Source organism: Carcharodon carcharias, chromosome 13, assembly GCF_017639515.1.
Source record: "Carcharodon carcharias isolate sCarCar2 chromosome 13, sCarCar2.pri, whole genome shotgun sequence".
Lineage (NCBI taxonomy): Eukaryota > Metazoa > Chordata > Chondrichthyes > Lamniformes > Lamnidae > Carcharodon > Carcharodon carcharias.
Window position 1 is genome coordinate 33,261,611 of NC_054479.1, and position 18,757 is coordinate 33,280,367.

General features: G+C 42.1%; 1 protein-coding gene across 7 annotated transcripts in view; it reads right to left on the minus strand.

Annotated features, from left to right (window-relative positions):
* Positions 1 to 18,757, minus strand: part of rhof (ras homolog family member F) — a 45,011-nt gene that overhangs the window by 14,552 nt on the left and 11,702 nt on the right. For 2 of the 7 annotated variants that reach the window (XM_041202221.1, XM_041202220.1), the window contains exons 3-4: positions 10,723 to 10,857; positions 6,088 to 6,175 (exon numbers count right to left, since the gene is read on the minus strand). In XM_041202221.1, coding sequence (XP_041058155.1) covers positions 6,088 to 6,175; positions 10,723 to 10,848 — 214 coding nt within the window. In that variant the 5' untranslated portion in view covers positions 10,849 to 10,857. Of the gene's footprint in view, positions 1 to 6,087; positions 6,176 to 10,722; positions 10,861 to 16,852; positions 16,866 to 17,373; positions 17,494 to 18,757 lie in introns of those variants that run through there. The other 5 variants (XM_041202219.1, XM_041202218.1, XM_041202222.1 and 2 more) reach the window with 5 other exon arrangements.

Genomic DNA, 18,757 nt, shown 5'->3' on the forward strand with positions numbered 1-18,757 from the left:
GACAGGGTTTCAACAAGATTGGCTGACTCACAATGTTTATTGATGTATGGGTGGGTTGCTGAGAAATCCATGGGACCTTGGTCACATTTGTTATTTATTGTACAATGTGGTGCGTTCAACCACAGTTTCCAATGTGGACATCTGTAATTTGTTACAGATCAACGTACTAAATAAATCAATTTGCTAAACCTCTTTCAAAAAGTAAAGAAATGTACTCACTATGTGCAACTATCCTCACCTGCAGTTGAAATCAAGGAAATTATGACTACCCAAATTGCCAAAGCTGCCTGCAGAATTGAGCTAACTCCCAGTGAATCTGTTTGACACTGATTAGCATTTAATTTAATTGACAAGAAAATTTAGTTGAAAATGGTATTCACCTTCAAACTGATAATGTTTAGTCAGTTCCTTCCTGTGGTTAATCAAACTAAGTCCAACCCAGGCAGGAAGTGGCTTTGTACCTTTGTCAGATACTCCCTAGTAACAAGCTAACACTTTAAAAAGGAGATTCAGGTTCCATTCCCAGATCACCCAATAAAAAGAAAGAGAGATGTTTTAGCATTTTTGAGCTTGTTTTATAACATTATAACATGCAGTTCAGAATGTATTATTATTACTCTACTGCCCTGTTTAGTCTGGTCCCTCCCTTTGAAGCTAACTTCAGAAGAGGTGGATGCTAAGGTTAAATGCCATTAGTGAAGCAAGTTTATAGATTTGCTAGTGCTTGTAAATTCCTGGTTCCACATCAGAAAAGGGAACATCAAATTGCTGCATGTCTTTTTTTAAATACACTGAAATTTAAAATGTGACAGATGGACAAATGATCTTTTATATAAAATTGAACAGATAGTGTGCAATTTAAATTCTAGTTATTAAAGTAAGGCAAGATTAGCATGCACTAAATATTTGTGCCTAAGAATTCCCATTTTCATCATTGAGCCATCAAATGTGGAGGAGATCTGTAGGGAGGTCATGTTGGAGTTAATGTTGGAATTGTATAGAACCATGGTGAGGCCACAGATGGAGTAGTGTGTGCAGTTCTGGCTGCCACATTATAGGAAAGATGTGATTGCACTGGAGGGGGTGCAGAGGAGATTCACCAGGATGTTGCCTGGGGTGAAACATTTAAGTTATGAAGAGAGGTTGGCTAGACTTGGGTTGTTTTCGTTGGAGCAGAGAAGACTGATGGGCGACCTGATCACGGTGTACAAAATTATGAGGGGCATGGACAAGGAACAGCTGTTCCCCTTAGTTGAAGGATCAGTCACGAGGGGGCATAAGTTCTAAGAGAGGGGCAGGAGGTTTTGGGGGGGGGGGGGGGAAAGAGAGAGAGAAAGAGAGATTTGAGGAAAAAAAACTTTATCTAGGAGGGTGTTAGACCATAAGGCATAGGAGCAGAAATGAGGCATTGAGTCTGCTCCACCATTCAATCATGGCTGATAAGTTTTTCAACCCCATTCTCCCACCTTCTCCCCGTAACCATTGATCCCCTTACCAATCAAGAACCTATCTATCCAGGTCTTAAATACACACAATGACCTGGCCTCCACAGCCTTCTGTGGCAATGAATTCCATAGACTCACCACTCTCTGGTTAAAGAAGTTTCTCCTCATCTCTGTTCTAAAGGGTCTTCCCTTTACTGAGGCTGTGCCCTCAGGTCCTAGTCTCTCCTACTAATGGAAACATCTTCCCCAAATCCACTCTATCCAGGCCTTTCAGTATTCTGTAAGTTTCAATCAGATCCCCCTTTATCCTTCTAAAAACTCTATCGAGCATAGAGACAGAGTTCTCAAACGTTCCTCATATGTTAAGCTTTTCATTCCTGGGATCATTCTCGTGAACCTCCTCTGGTCCCTCTCCAGGGCCAGCACATCCTTCCTGAGATACAGGGCCCAAAATTGCTCACGATATTCTAAATGTGGTCTGACCAAAGCCTTATAAAGCCTCAGCAGCACATCCCAGCTTTTAGATTCTAGTCCTTTCAAAATAAATGCCAACATTGCATTTGCCTTCCTAACTACCGACTCAACCTGCAAGTTAACCTGAAGAGAATCCTGGACTAGGACTCCCAAGTCCCTTTGCACTCCAGATTTCTGAATTCTCTCCCCATTTGGAAACTAGTCTATGCCTCTATTTTTCCTACCAAAGTGCATGACCTCACACGTCCCCAGGTTATATTCCATCTGCCACTTCTTTGCCCATTCTCCTAACCTGTTCAAATCCTTCTGCAGCCTCCCCACCTCCTCAATACTACCTGTCCCTCCACCTATCTTTGTATCATTTGCAAACTTAGCCAGGATGCCCTCAGTTCCTTCATCTAGATCATTAATGTATAAAGTGAAAAGTTGTGGTCCCAACACTGACCCCCTGTGGAACTCCACTAGTCACCGGCCACCATCCTGAGAAGGACCCCCTTATCCCCACTCTCTGCCTCCTGCCAGACAGCCAATCTTCTATCCATGCTAGTACCTTGCCTCTAACACTATGGGCTCTTATCTTACTGAGCAGCCTCCTGTGTGGCACCTTGTCAAAGGCCTTCTGGAAATCCAAGTAGATAACATCCATTGGCTCTCCTTTGTCTAACCTACTCGTTACCTCCTCAAAGAATTCTAACAGGTTTGTCAGGCATGACCTCCCCTTGATGAAACCATGCTGACTTTGCCCTATTTTACCATGCACTTCCAAGTATTCTGAAACCTCATCCTGAATAATGGACTTTAAAATCTTACTAACAACCGAGGTAAGGCTAATCAGCCTGTAATTTCCTGTCTTTTGCCTCACTCCCTTCTTAAACAGGGGGGTTACATTAGCGATTTTCCAGTCCTCTGGGACCCTCCCTGACTCCAGTGGTTCCTGAAAGATCACCACTAACGCCTCCACTATTTCTTCAGCTATCTCCTTCAGAACTCTGGGGTGTAATCCATCTGGTCCAGGTGATGTATTCACTTTCAGACCTTTCAGTTTTCCTAGCACCTTCTCCTTGGTAATGGCCACCATACTCACCTCTGCCCCCCGATTCTCTTGAACTTTGGGGATGTTACTCGTGTCTTCCACCGTGAAGACTGATGCAATGTACCTATTCAGTTCCTCCTCCATTTATTTGTTCCCCACTACTACTTCTCCAGCGTCATTTTCCAGCGGCCCAATGTCCACTTTTGCCTCTCTCTTACCCTTTATATATCTAAAAACTCTTGCAATCTTTTTATATTACTGGCTAATTCACCCTCATATTTAATCTTCTCCCTCCTTATTTCTTTTTTAGTTGTCCTCTGCTGGTCTTTGTAGGCTTCCCAATCCCCTGGTTTTCCACTGCTCTTCTCTGCATTGTATGCTTTCTCTTTAGCTTTTATGCTGTCCCTGACTTCCCTTGTCAGCCATGGTTGCCTCGTCCTCCCTTTAGTATGCTTCTTCTTCCTAGGGATGAATTTTTGCTGTGTCTCCCAAATTACTCCCAGAAACTCCTGCCATTGCTGTTTCACTATCTTTCCTGCTAGGCTCATCTCCCAGTCAATTCTGGTCAGCTCCTCCCTCATGCCTCTGTAGTTGCCTTTATTCAACTGTAATACCATTACATCTGATTCCAGTTTTTTCCTCAAATTGCTAGGTAAATGCTATATTATGGTCACTTCCTCCTAAGGGTTCCTTCACCTTAAGTTCCACTATCAAATCTGCCTCATTACACATCACTAAATCTAGAATTGCCTGTTCCCTAGTGGGCTCCACCACAAGTTGCTCCAAAAAGCCATCTTGTAGACATTCCACAAATTCCTTTTCTTGGGATCCACTACCAACCTGATTTTCCCAGTCTACCTGCATATTGAAATCCCCCATGCTCACTGTAACCTTGCCTTTCTTACACACCTTTTCTATCTCCTGGTGTATCTTGTGCCCCACATCCTGACTACTGTTCGGAGGCCTGTACATAACTCTCATTATGGTTTTTTTTACCTTTGCAGTTCCTCAACTCTACCCACACAGATTCTACATCATCTGACCCTACGTCATTTCTTGCTATCGATTTAATTTCATTTCTTACTAACAAAGCAACCCCACCCCCTCTGCCAACCTGCCTATCTTTTCAATAGGATGTATATCCTTGGATATTTAGCTCCCAGTCCTGATCCCCTTGCAGCCATGTCTCCGTGATGCCCACCACATCATACCTGACAATTTCAATCTGCGCCACAAGCTCATTTACCTTATTTCGTATACTGTGTGCATTCAGATACAACACCTTCAGTCCTGTATTTCCCGTCCCCTTTCTCATTGTCATCCCTTTATCTGATGTGCTTGAAGTCTTTGACGGTCTGGAATGCACTGCCTGAGAGGATGGTAGAGGTGGTTGCCTCACATCCTTTAAAAAGTACCTGGACGAGCACATGGCACATCATAACATTCAAGTGCTGGTAAATGGGGTTAGGTAGGTAGGTCAGGTGTTTCTCACATGTTGGTGCAGACTTGATGGGCCGAAGGTCCTCTTCTGCACTGTGAGATTCTGTGAAACTCCAGTCCTGTTGTGAAATACTTACAGCTGAAGTAATGGGACATCCACAATTTAACTGGAAAAGATGTGCTACAGATGATGTTTTTTGTTCTAACACTACTGCCTCCCCAAATAAAATTCATCAGCAACAACATAGAAGCTTAAATATTCAAAATGGAAAATGAGGAAGGTGTCAGAGCCAAGTTATACATCAAGTATTCATGTCATAACATTATAGCAAAACCAGGAACTAACCAGCCAATGAGGAGTAGTTCACATTTCACACAGTAAAACATTGTCCTACACATTTTAAGATGTCTTGTGGTGCAGTGGGGAGCATCCCTTCCTCTGAATCAGAAGCTCTGAGCTCGAGTTCCACTCCAGGACTTGATGGCCAAGGAAGGTGCATTCATAATACGGAAAAACCAGTTGAGTAAATCTTTCCAACATATGCCAATGGCAGGTGGTAAAAGCAGGAGAGATTCCTGGTCACCCATGTGATGGAAAGAAAGTTGGAGCCTCTACCATTACTACTTACTACAATGTGCAAATAAAAGTGCACATTACCAAAGCAACTCAGACTCCGCGTAAACATGAAAAATTAATAGATTCAAAAGTAACTAACAAACTTGTTGACATCTTTTATTGCCATACATATGTCACTGAACAAGGTTTCTCTGTTTAATAGTTCCAATGAGTAAACATCTAACATCATTGGCAGTATCAATGCTTCTGAGTGTAAAGTTTTATAAATTGAAAAAACAAGAACACTAACTCCTGACACCACTTGAAAGTCTTACATGTGCATGCAAACACATCCCTGATGATTAATTCTTAATAACAAGTTTCTTTTTGCTTGGCTCTGCATATACATTCCCAGGGTAAGTCTAACTTTTAAGTTCTTACTATGTTTGTGAATACTTAAATATTAATAAATAGAACATATCTTGCATCTTGTAAGTAACGTAAATTGAGCCTATGTCTACAATCTGAAAACAAACAGGAGTCATTAACAGTATCTGGAACTAGAATTTTGACTCATTACTTTCCTATGCTCCACCAAGGGTCATTAGGGAGACAAAAAGACTTGCATTTAGACCACTGGCTGCCGCAAAGCACTTTACAACCAATGAAGTACTTTTGAAGTGTAGTCACCCTGTAATGTAAGGAACATGGTAGCCATTTACACACAGAAGCTCCCATTTATTGCAATGTGATAATGGTTATATAATCTTGTGATGTTGATTAAGGGGTAAATATTGGCCAGGACAACAGGGATAATTTCCCTGCTATTCTTTGAAACAGTGCCATGGGATCTTTTGCATACACCTGGGAGGACAGATGAGGCCTCGATTTAATGTCTCATCTGAAAGATGATACCTCTGACGGTACAGCACTCTCTCAGAACTGCGTTGGACGGTCAGCCTTGATTTTTGATTGAAGTCAACTGTAGCTTCTCTATTGCCGCTGCAGTTGAAATCAGGCAATTCAGCACAGGCCAGAAAAGAAATCCAGAGCTTTCCTTGTCCCTTTGGCTTGGACTTACAATGTAGTATCTGAAAATATTTCAAATAAAAGTTTCCAAAACTGAAAAAAAGTCTTACCTGCTGTATCATACAGAGTCAAGGAAATTTTTTTGTTCCGAAGAGTGACATCTTTCACGTACTTCTCGAATACTGATGGGGCGTATTGCTATAAGCAAAGCATAAATGAAAATAATGAAAATGCTTAGATTTCAAAGTGACCAATGTAAAATTATGAACACTGACATTTTATTATCCCATATTAATGACTAAAGCACATTTATTTTTAATACCACAATGAGTAAACATTCAACCATCTTCCAAGTCAACAAGTATAAGATAATACATGGAGCCCCCTGAACTTTTCTAGTTGGACTTCATGTAAATCAAATCAGGAGTGCCAGCCTTCAGTTGTATAAGTATACAAATTAAAGTACAAACCTGCTAATATTTTGAGTAACAGCTTTGAACTAGAGTTGCACTTAATCCTCAATATAAACTAATAATGCATTAAACTCAACATATAGGACTTCCCTATGACTTCCGTTTGAGCCAACATATAAACTGATGTTAGGTTAGGAGAGAGCAACTGGTATTAGGGATGTTTATATTGGTCTCTTGTTTCTCAGGTTTTGGAAGGGGATATCTAAGATTCTTTCTCCTAATCACGATTCATGACCCTGGCCAGGGCTGATGTCAGTTTAGAACTGCTTGATTCTGATGCCTTCAGATTGAATTGTCATCCAACATTCATTATCTAAACTAATAACTCATGAAGAGGAGTTCTTGGACGAGATATCAAATGCACCCAAAGCCCAATTGAACAATGTTTCAAATGAACCCAATGCCTTCTGCAGAGTAGGGAAAAATTAATACAGAAATGTGTTCCTCTTCTGACTAAAAAGGCAGGCAATCTAATCCCAAACCTTGGTAGTGTACCATGATGTGCTCACAATTTATGTAGGTTCCTGATCCCAATGACACTGAAAAAAGGCACTTTTCTACAGGAAAGCAAATAAAGATAACTGCAATTGCCCATGTCTTGCATTCCTTGTTGCAATGAGATGGGGGGGGGGAAAGAGAGAATCTTTGAGGTTATGATGATATGGCAGATAATGTGTGCCAGGTGGACCAAATCCATGAGGGAAACTTGGTTGCGCTATCACAATGGTCTTGCAATGTGTACTTATTACGAGATGTGCACTGAATTCAGAAGTAATAAGTCCACCAAGATCTTTAGAGGTTTTAAAAATTAAGTTATTTATTAACAAAAAGGTTTCAAGCACATACATAATACAATTATTATAATAACTCCTAAAATTCCTAATTAACCCGATCCCCGGTTGCTTTAAGGCAAGTCCACAATAGATTTTATATTTAAAACAAACTCGGCACATTAATACAATACCGTGGACAGTGGAATTCCAAATGGCTTTTCTCCAACTTCAGCTTCACTGGGTAACAGACTTATGTACAAATGCTGGAAATTTCATTAAGGCTATTTCACACACTCCTGTTAGATCTTACATGGCCTTCTCCTCTCACATAGCCCTTCATTCTCTTTTAAATATGTTTCTCTCTTTTTAAGATATAAATTCTATTGTTCTATATGCCTTTGAAACTGTATCTTCCTCATAGCACAAAAACTTTCATGCTACCACTATATATTGTCAGTAACCTTTGGGAAAAATAAACACATTTTAGTCTTGCTTATCTGACTAGCTGTAAACTAAAATCCAAATATTCCTTCATTTGTCTAAAAAAAAATGCAAATTCCCTTCACACCTTACATGTTAAACCAACATCCATGTTTACAATTTTTTGATGATTTAAACTTGTAGTCTACTCAACTCTAAATGTAATTAAATCACACACAGATCCAATTGTACTTACCCCCATAAACCTCCTTCACAGTAAACCAGAAAATTATGAAAATTATATGTTAGTTTCATGACAGTGTATAAACAAGTTTTTAAATAAGATTAAGTATCATTGGCTCTTCTTGCCTTCTCCCTCTCCCAGAACACAGCAGTACAATACCTACTATTTGTAGTATGCATAATAAATCTTTAAATCCTGTACAACTCAGTGGAGGAACCACACCTTGAAGTAGTGTTTATGACCAATGTACCCGTGACTGGTAGGTGGGTGTAAATTTTCCAACGCAGCTTTAAGATAAGTATGGTCATACACTAGGTTTTAAAGTACACTCATTGCTCAACTATACTAAATTACTGTGGTGCTTGCATTCAGTTAAAGTCTGGATGACAAAACTAAACACATATTTGAAGGTTGAAAAGTAGTCATCCAGATTCAGTTTACCTGCTATTTTTTGTTAATTTTCCTATTTTCTGTTTCTGAAGGCAATGATTCTGGCTGGGGTATGAGTGCTGGAAACACTATAGTATTCCATCTAAGTAGCCATTTTTCCTTGTGGGCCTTGACAGTAAGCATTGCTGGGCTACTGTATAATTAGCAAGGGAACACAGGTAAACCCAATTGTTTCACGTACTGTTATGTGTATATATAAAAAAACCCCACACAATCTGTGGTGAGGAAGAGATGCAGCATTTGTTGCAAATTGCCACACACTGCTGGCCGATTTGCACGGACTGCCATTACCCTCGCACAAAAGGACCTCGCCATCAACCTCCCCATGAGCGTCAAGAAATTGCTGTACTTAAAAAAAGATTTGTATTAATATAGCACCTTTCATTATCTTTGGACGTTTTAGGGTGCTTTACAACAATTAAGTACTTCTGAAGTGCAGTCATTGTTGTAATGTTGGAAACATGACAGTAAATTTGTACACAGCAAGCTGTCTCAAAACAGCAATGTGATCATGACCAGATAATGGGGCCTCAGTTTAACATATCACCTGAAATATAGCACCTCCAACAGTGCAGCACGCCCTCTGTCCTGCACTGGCTTGCCTTTAGTGTTCCAGTCCTAAATTTGTGCAATAAATATGAATTAAACTTATCAAAAGACAACTAAGGGTGCTAATGGGGTGATTAATGTTGATGAATCGAATAATGATCCTGACATGCTACCTATCAGAGGCCCAGAAAAAGGGACAAACTGGGAGTGTCACTCCTCCGGGTGGTAAATTGCTCCAACAGGTTTGTAAAACCTTACATTTAACATTGCTTTCTTCCTTGTCTTTTCTCTCACTCAATCCAATCGAATCTTCCTTCCATTTTTATTTCAGGTTTTCAGCCTCTCTCTGTTTCTAGTTTGAATCTAATTCACATTATTTCCTTCTTTGTTGTTCATTCGGTTTCTCTCCCTATCTTTAAAATTTAATTGGTTAAGGAGATAGGCTTTTGGTCCCGTCATTTACCAAGGTCCCTGATGCTCCACTAACTTCTTCATGTTGTTATATGTCCAGCAATTTGCAGTGCAAAAATAATTTGAGCTGAGGGGTGAAGGCAAAACTCCCAGTGCACTCCACATGATGCCCCACTGCAGCAAATTCTGGGCGGTTATACTGTTTACATTGGACTAACAGTTATATAATCCATCCAAATAGTAAAGCCTCTATTGTTACCTCTATATTGCACCTTTGGAATTCATGCTATGCAGAGACTTTTAGGACAGCTGCCAAAACTATAGTACAGAGCCAATACTGGAAGAAGCCAGAACAACTCCCAATTGAAGGAATCTAATGAACAACACCTATCAAAAAAAAAACTTTGCTGATTGTTACCCTTCACCCTACATGCATGAATATTGTTCAAGCTCAGAAAATAAAGATTCTACTCAGGAAAAGATCATGAATGATTGCAACTTGAGAGGGTGACAATTCAATCTGCTGTAAAACTGCTCTGTGCCTCTGTAATTTCACTTTTAATTGGGACAAGGCATTGCTTTAGAGTACTTTCCCATGAACAACTTTTCTAAAAAAAAACCCTCTGCCATCAGATACTTCCTTCTAGAGGGGAGAAGTTCTTGCAGTAATCCTCATACTAAATATGCTGCTATATAAAAACTATGAGGATAAAAAAAATAGTAGCAGACGCATCGACACTATCAACATGTACAATAAACATCAACATGAATGATCCTCAACAATATTTTTAGACGAACACTCCAGTGCTAAACAGTATTAAAATCAGGCCATGTGAAATGTTGCTGTAAAATTGAACCAGGCCCAATCGTCACTCCCGTTATGAAACTTTTGTTCTCTTTCCCCTTTTCTGTTCTCTCCCCTTCCCGCACTTCATTTTCTTTCTAGCCTTTCGAGTTGTTCTTGCTCACCGCCGCCAGCATCTTTTCAGTTCCAGATCACTTCAAGGAGAGATTTGCTAACCGCTGATCCATGGGGTTCAGTGAGTTGATACACCGGCATGGTCCCTTATCAGCCATGACCTTGCCTGAACACTACAGTTGGATTATCTTATTGGTAAACATTTTACTGTACGTTTTCTCTGCAGCTCTTACAATGCAGTAGTGGAATAGGGACAATATGATGAACGAAATACTGCAAGGTTCACTCCTATGATGAATGTACTTAATTCCGATATTTTGCGAACAGCACTATATCAAATTACATTTCTTTAAAAGGCAGAACATACTCGTTACTTTTATCAAATCCAATGTTCCAGACGTTGAGTCTGGTAAGATATAAAATGGATTCGTACTGCTGTCACATAACTCTTGATCTATTACAACATTAGTCTGAGTTAGATCTATCGTTATGTTCATTCAACTTACTTCTGGAAAGTCTCCTTTGGCAAACACCATAAGTAGCGACGTCTTCCCACAGCCACCGTCTCCCACTATCACAATTTTCAGCTCTTTTCCATCAGCGTTAAGATTATGGCCATTTGCCATAGCCATCTTATTTGTCTACTTTAAAGAAAGATAAATCAGTTTGTGTCAACCCAAAGCACAGTCAGGTCCTGGAAACTCCGCTAAACTCCAGTGAGATTTCCCCAAGGCACCAGTGTGACATTTGGCGGCGCATCTGCTGATGGTGAATCGGGTTGAATCTTTTAGACTCCACGAGGGAATGCTGGCTTTCTGATTGAATTAGTTTGACTGGGACTCAGAAGATTCCGCGCGTCCGTCTTGTTCTCGTTTCAATATTTTGCATTTTGGGCGATTTGAACTCAGCCTCTGTCCGGAAGGATGTTGAGTTGAGTGTGCCGCTGTCTCGCGCATTTGTGTGTTCACAGATCAGGACACTCCTGTTGTGTAGCCGCGCCTCCCACTAAGCTCAAGGCCTATTTCTCTTCGTGCTGTGCAATCGATTTCAGAAAACTGATCGCTGTGCCCTTTTCCCACATGCTTTGAGGACATCCCTGAAGAGTTTCTGCTGCCCTCTTGGGAATCCCCATGTCATCTTCAAAGTCTGACTAGAGCAGTTGCTTCAGGGATGAACTAAAACAGAAAATGCTGGAACTCAGCAGTATCTGTGGAGAGTAAAAGAGAGAGAAACAGAGCTCTGAAGAAGTCATACAGACTCGAAACGTTAACCCTATTTTTCTCTCCACAGATGCTGTTAGACCTGAGTTTTTCCAAAATTTTCTGGTTTTGCTTCAAATTTCCAGTATCCGCAGCATTTTGCTTTTATCTTAGTTGCTTCAGGAGTCTTTGTTGGGCATATGAAGGACATGTCCTGTCCAGTAGAGCTGGTTTTGAGTGTTGGAACTTAATTCCCCAGAATCACCTCACAAAACAAGCTCAGAACTCCCACAGCTACCTCAACAACAGCTCCCCACACCCCGCTTCCTGTAAGGACTCCATCCCATTCTCTCAGTTCCTTCACCTCCGTCGCATCTGTTCTGATGATGCTACTTTCAAAAACAGTTCCTCTGACACGTCCTCCTTCTTAACCAAGATTTTCCACCCATGGTGGTTGACAGGGCCCTTAACCGAGTCCGGCCCATCTCCCGCGCATCCGCCCTCACACCTTCTTCTCCCTCCCAGAAACATGAAAGGGTCCCCGTCCTCACTTATCACCCCACCAGCCTCTGCATTCAAAGGATCATCCTCCAACATTTCCGCCTACTCCAGCACCAAACACATCTTCCCTTCACCCCCCCCCCCCCCCGCCAAAGCAGCATTCCGCAGGGATCGCTCCCTCCAGGACACCCTGGTCCACTCCTCCATCACCCCCAACACCTCAACCCCCTCCCACGGCACCTTCCTATGCAACTGCAGAAGGTGCAACACCTGACCCTTTACTTCCCCTCTCCTCACCGTCCAAGGGCCCTTTCAAGTGAAGCCACATTTCACTTGCACTTCCCTCAATTTAGTCTACTGCATTCGTTGCTCCCAATGCATTTTCCTTTACATTGGAGAGACTAAAGCAGACCGGGTGACCGCTTTGCAGAACACCTTCGATCTGTCCACAATCATTACCCAGACTTCCCTGTTGCTTGCCATTTCAACACTCCACCCTGCTCTCATGCCCATCCTTGGTCTGCTGTATTGTTCCAGTGAAGCTCAACGCAAACTGGAGGAACAGCACCTCATCTTCCGACTAGGCACTTTACAGCCTTCCGGACTGAACACTGAGTTCAACAATTTTAGAACTCTCTCCTTCATACTCATCCCCTTTCCGATCCCCCCCTTTTTTTCCAATAATTTATACAGATTTTTCTTTTCCCACCTATTTCCCTTTTTAAAAAATGTATTTCCATCCATTGTTTTATCTCTACCTTTTAGCCTTTTTCGATTCCTTCACCCCACCCTAACTAGGGCTATCTGTACCTTGCTTGTCCTGCTTTCTACCCTTAATTAGCACATTCCTCAGATACTATCACCACCTTCAACACCTCTTTGTCCTTTTGTCTGTGACATCTTTTGGTTATCTCCACCTATCACTGGCCCTCTATCCAGCTCTACCCCCCCCCCCCCCCCCCAGCCCGCAAAACCAGCTTATATTTCACCTCTTTTCTATTTTTTTTTACTTAGTTCTGTTGAAGGGACATTCGGACTGGAAACGTTAACTGTGTTCCTCTACGCAGATGCTGCCAGACCTGCTGAGTTTTTCCAGGTGTTTTTGTTTTGGATTTCCAGCATCCGCAGTTTTTTACTTTTAAGCTCAGAACTAAGACTTGTTGGCACCCAACTGTAACTAAATAAGGCTCCAGAGTGGGCAGACTACTCCAATGTTGTATGTTGTAAGAAATACTAATTGATTGCATTTTGGAAAGTTAAAGAAACAATGATATTTTTTAAACAAATGACTCTGATTTTAAGTTATGCAACCCATGAAAACCACACGGAACAATTCATTTATTGTCACGTATCAGGTGGTCTAAAACTGGTTTTGGTTTTTGAACAGAGCTTCCATCACGGAAGAAACGTGTCATTGAACAAACATCAAGCCCGAACCTGCTTTAAATCAGAAAGTCCCTGGCACTTCAAAATAAAGAACGTCCAGAATCCCGAGAAAATGTTAAACAAAATAATGCCAGTAAAATTATTCTGGCTGGATATTTTTGTACTCAGTAAAGCCATCGGAGCGAACATGTCACTTTTTTTCAACAAAATTTGTCTTAGACGAATTTAAGGTGGGGTTAACGTCAGAGCAAAAACACGTGTTAAACCCGGTTTTCTTGCGATCTTCAGTTTGCACAATTTCTAGTTGTGTAACTACCGAGACATACATTGAAACGCAACCAGAAATTTTAGGAAAGGTGAGACGCTACTGAATCCCGGTCACTAGCGGCTGCCTTTATTATTAATCTTGTACCGAACATTTTCCACGCTGACGCACAAAATAGTTATTTTTTCCATTCTGTGTTTCAAACTCCAGTTAAAACGCGCCACCTGCTGTAAACTTGCAAAATGGTGTGAGCTTTTAGTCAGGCTCAATCGTTGGGAATGAGTGTTTTCATGGTCACTCTTCTGACAACACATTTTCTCATTTATTTGAGGCTGAGAAACTGCTCTTAACTCCCACTCCCTGGACCTGCTCAGAGGCTAGCGTGCTACCACTGAACTAAGGTGAACACCCTCTAAAATACAAAATAAAAACAAAAATACCTGGAAAAACTCAGCAGGTCTGGCAGCATCTGCGGAGAGGAACACAGTTAACGTTTCGAGTCCACATGACACTTCAACAGAACTAAGGAAAAATAGAAAAGGGGTGAAATATAAGCTGGTTTGGAGGGGGTGGGACAAGATGAGCTGGACAGAGGACCAGTGATAGGTGGAGATAACCACAAGATGTCACAGACAAAAGGACAAAAGTGTTGAAGGTGGTGATATTTTCTAAAGGAATGTGCTAATTAAGGGTAGAAAGCAGGACAAGCAAGGTACAGATAGCCCTAGTGGGGGTGGGGTGAAGGAATCAAAAAAGGCTAAAAGGTAGAGATATAACAATGAATGGAAATACGTTTAAAAATAATGGAAATAGGTGGGAAAAGAAAAATCTATATAAATTATTGGAAAAAACAAAAAGGAGGGGGAATATCAGAAAGGGGGTGGGGAAGGAGGAGAGAGTTCATGATCTAAAATTGTTGAACTCAATATTCAGTCCAGAAGGCTGTAAAGTGCCTAGTCGGAAGATGAGGTGCTGTTCCTCCAGTTTGCATTGAGCTTCACTGGAACAATGCAGCAGGCCAAGGACGGACATGTGGGCATGAGAGCAGGGTGGAGTGTTGAAATGGCAAGCGACAGAGAGGTCTGGGTAATGCTTGCGGACAGACCGAAGGTGTTCTGCAAAGCAGTCACCCAGTCTGCGTTTGGTCTCTCCAATGTAGAGGAAACTGCATTGGGAGCAACGAATGCAGTAGACTAAGTTGAGGGAAGTGCAAGTGAAATGCTGCTTCACTTGAAATGAGTGTTTGGGCCCTTGGATGGTGAGGAGAGGGGAAGGAACTGAGAGAATGGGATGGAGTCCTTACAGGAAGCGGGGTGTGAGGAGCTGTAGTCAAGGTAGCTGTGGGAGTCGGTAGGTTTGTAATGGATATTGATGGACAGTCTATCACCAGAAATTGAGACAGAGAGGTCAAGGAAGGGAAGGGTAGTGTCAGAGATGGACCATGTGAAAATGATGGAGGGGTGGAAATTGGAAGCAAAATTAATAAATTTTTCCAGGTCCAGACGAGAGCATGAAGCAGCACCGAAGTAATCATCAAAGTACCGGAGAAAAAGTTGTGGGAGGGCCAGAGTAGGACTGGAACACATACCCCATAAAGAGGCAGGCATAGCTGGGGCCCATGCAGGTACCCATAGCCACATCTTTTATTTGGAGGAAGTGAGAGGAGTTTAAGGAGGAGAAATTGTTCAGTGTGAGAACAAGTTCAGCCATATGGAGGAGAGTAGTGGTGGATGGAGATTATTCGGGCCTCTGTTCGAGGAAGAAGCAGAGGGCTATCAGACCATCCTGGTGGAGGATGGAGGTGTAGAGGGATTGGACGTCCATGGTGAAGAAGAGGCAGTTGGGGCCAGGGAACTGGAAATTGTTGATACGACGTAGGGTATCAGAGGAATCACGGATGTAGGTGGGAGGGGACTGGACAAGGGGAGAGAGAATGGAGTCAAGATTAGAAAGAAATAAGTTTCATGGGGCAGGAACAGGCTGACACGATTGGTCTGCTGGGACAGTCCAGTTTGTGGATTTTGGGTAGGAGGTAGAAGTGGGCTGTCCGAGGTTGGGAGACTATCAGGTTGGAAGCTGTGGAAGGAAGATCTCCAGAAGAGATGAGGTCAGTAACAGTCCTGGAAACAATAGCTTGATGTTCAGTGGTGGAGTCACGGTCCAGGGAGAGGTAGGAGGAAGTGTCTGCGAGTTGACGCTCAGCCTCTGCGAGGTAGAGGTCAGTGCGCCAGACAACAACCAGCACCACCCTTGTCAGCGGGTTTGATGGCATGTCAGGGTTGGACCTGAGAGAACGGAGTGCAGCAAGTTCAGAGAGAGTCAGGTTAGAGTGGGTGAGAGGAGCAGAGAAATTGAGATGATTAATGTCACACCGACAGTTCTCAATGAAAAGATCAAGAGAAGGTAAGAATCCAGAGGGAGGGGTCCAGGTGGAGAGAGAATATTGGAGGTGGGTAAAAGGATCCGTTGAACGGGGAGAGGACTCCTGCCCAAAGAAGTGAGCACGGAGACGAAGGGGGCGGAAGAAGAGTTCAGCATCGTGCCAAGCCCGAAATTCAGTGAGATGAGGGTGTAAGGGTATGAAACTAAGTCCTTTGCTGAGCACTGAACATTCAGCATTGGAGAGGGGAAGGTCAGGGGTATGGTGAATACACAGCCGGAGCTGGGATTGGAAGACGGAATGGGTACAGAGGACAGGCAGGGGTGGAGGGTCCTGGATGGGTGTTGGTGTCAATGAGTTGTTGGAGCTTGCGTTCCTTTGCACCTGAAAGAAAGAGACAAAGTTTCTTGTTGAGGTGTCGGATGAGAAAGAATAAAATGAAACTGGGGGCACGTGCAGCTTTGAGAAAGGGTGCGGCAGTGCTGCTGGAGGGAGAGATCGAGTGTGTTCATATGGCGGCACATGGCACTGAGTGTGGATCTCAGAATGCGATGAGAACAGCAGTCCTAGCAGCGTTGTATGTCCCGGAGGTACCTGTAATCCTGGGTGGGTTCGAAATATGAGGGATGGAACTTCAGTTGAAATCCACGTGGGGTAAATTGGAGACGGAGACAGAGACAGTCACTGAGGAAGGAAATATGGCTGTGAAAGCAGGTTTCAGTAAACACCAGGAGAGAAATCGAAAGCAATGAAGGTGAACAAGGCAAAAAAGAGAGATATGAAAATCCTGATGGAGAGAGGAGCAAAACTTCAAGGTAGGAATTCCTTGAGGAGAAGTGGCAGTCAATTAAACACTAAGATAAAAGTAAAAAACTGCGGATGCTGGAAATCCAAAACAAAAATACCTGGAAAAACTCAGCAGGTCTGGCAGCATCTGCGGAGAGGAACACAGTTAACGTTTTGAGTCTGCATGACTCTTCAACAGAACTAAGGAAAAATAGAAAAGAGGTGAAATATAAGCTGGTTTAAGGGGTGGGGGTGGGACAAGAAGAGCTGGATAGAGGGCCAGTGATAGGTGGACATAACCAAAAGATGTCACAGACAGAAGGACAGAAGGTGTTGAACGTAGTGACATTATCTAAGGAATGTGCTAATTAAGGGTAGAAAGCAGAACAAGCAAGGTACAGATAGCCCTAGTGGGGGTGGGGTGGGGTGAAGGAATCGAAAAAGGCTAAAAAGGTAGAGATAAAACAATGGATGGAAGTACATTTAAAAATAATGGAAATAGGTGAGAAAAGAAAAATCTATATAAATTATTGGAAAAAACAAAAAAGGGGGAAAATCAGAAAGGGGGCAGGGATGGAGAAGAGAGTTCATGATCTAAAATTGTTGAACTCAATATTCAGTCTGGAAGGCTGTAAAGTACCTAGTCGGAAGATGAGGTGCTGTTCCTCCAGTTTGCATTGAACTTCACTGGAACAATGTAACAATACGAGTTGGCAGTTTCTAATTACTTTCTCCTCGTGGAGATTCAGTAATCTCATCTCTAATGAATGAAAAATAGGTATTGGTTACACACATTCCCTCTTTATAAAACTGAAATATAATTTTAGGATTGCTACTATTTTCCCTAACCTGTATCCCATCAGGTTATAGCATTTGGTCCTCGTTTAGCTTTTATCAGCTTTTTGTGTTCCATCCCTCATCACATTTTACCTTCCTGCCAATATTCTTGTCTGTAAAAACTGAAGTGAAGTACTCTAAAAAGGTATACTCACCAATTTCTACTCATCTACCCTTTCCTCTCTTTTTACAATGTTATTTTTTATAATTGTAGACTTGTTTCTATATTTGAGATTCTCTCCTCATAGTCCTTCACTTTCCTTTGCACTCTCTTAGCCATTGTAGTCGCATATTCTCTTATTTTCAGAGTCACAGAATTGTTACAGCTCAGAATGAGGCCATTGAGCCCATTGTGTCTGCCCTGGCTCCCAAATGAGCATTTCACCTAGTGCCATTCTCCTGCCTTCTCCCCATAATCCTGGAGATTACTTGAAAATAAAGTCATCTAATTCCCTTTTGAATGCATCGATTGAACCTGCCTCCACCACACTCAAGCAGTGCATTCCAGTTCCTACCCACTCACTGTGAAAAAGTTTTTTCTTATCACTTTTGCTTCTTTTGCCAATTGCTATAAATCTGTGCCCTCTCGTTCTCAATCCTTTCCCAAGTGGGAACAGTTTCCCCCTTTCAAGTCTGTCCGGACACCTGCCTGTTTTTGAGTACTTCTATCAAATCTCCTCTCAGCCTTTTTTCTCTACTCCCAACTTCTCCAATCTTACTTCATAATTGAAGTTCCTCATTCCTAGAACCATTCTTAGAAACCTCTGCACTCTCTCCAATGTCTTCACATCCTTCCTAAAATATGTAGCACCCAGAACTGTCCAGAATACCCCATCTGAGGCCTAACTAGTATCTAATACATGCTCAATATAACCTCCTTGCTCTTGAACTCTATGGCCCTATTAATAAAGCCTGGGTTACTGTGTCCTTCCATGGTCTTCCTACCAAAATATATCACCTCAATTCCTCCACACGGAACTTCATCTGTCACCTATCCACCCATTCCACCAACTTGTCTGTCCTTTTAAAATTCCACACCATCCCCCTCAGTTTACAATGCTTCCAAGCTTTGTATCATCCATAAATTTTGAAATTGTTCCCTGTGCACCAAGGCTCTCGATCATTAATATACACCAGGAAATGCAAGGGTCTCAACACTGACCCCTGGGGAACTCCCATAATAATTT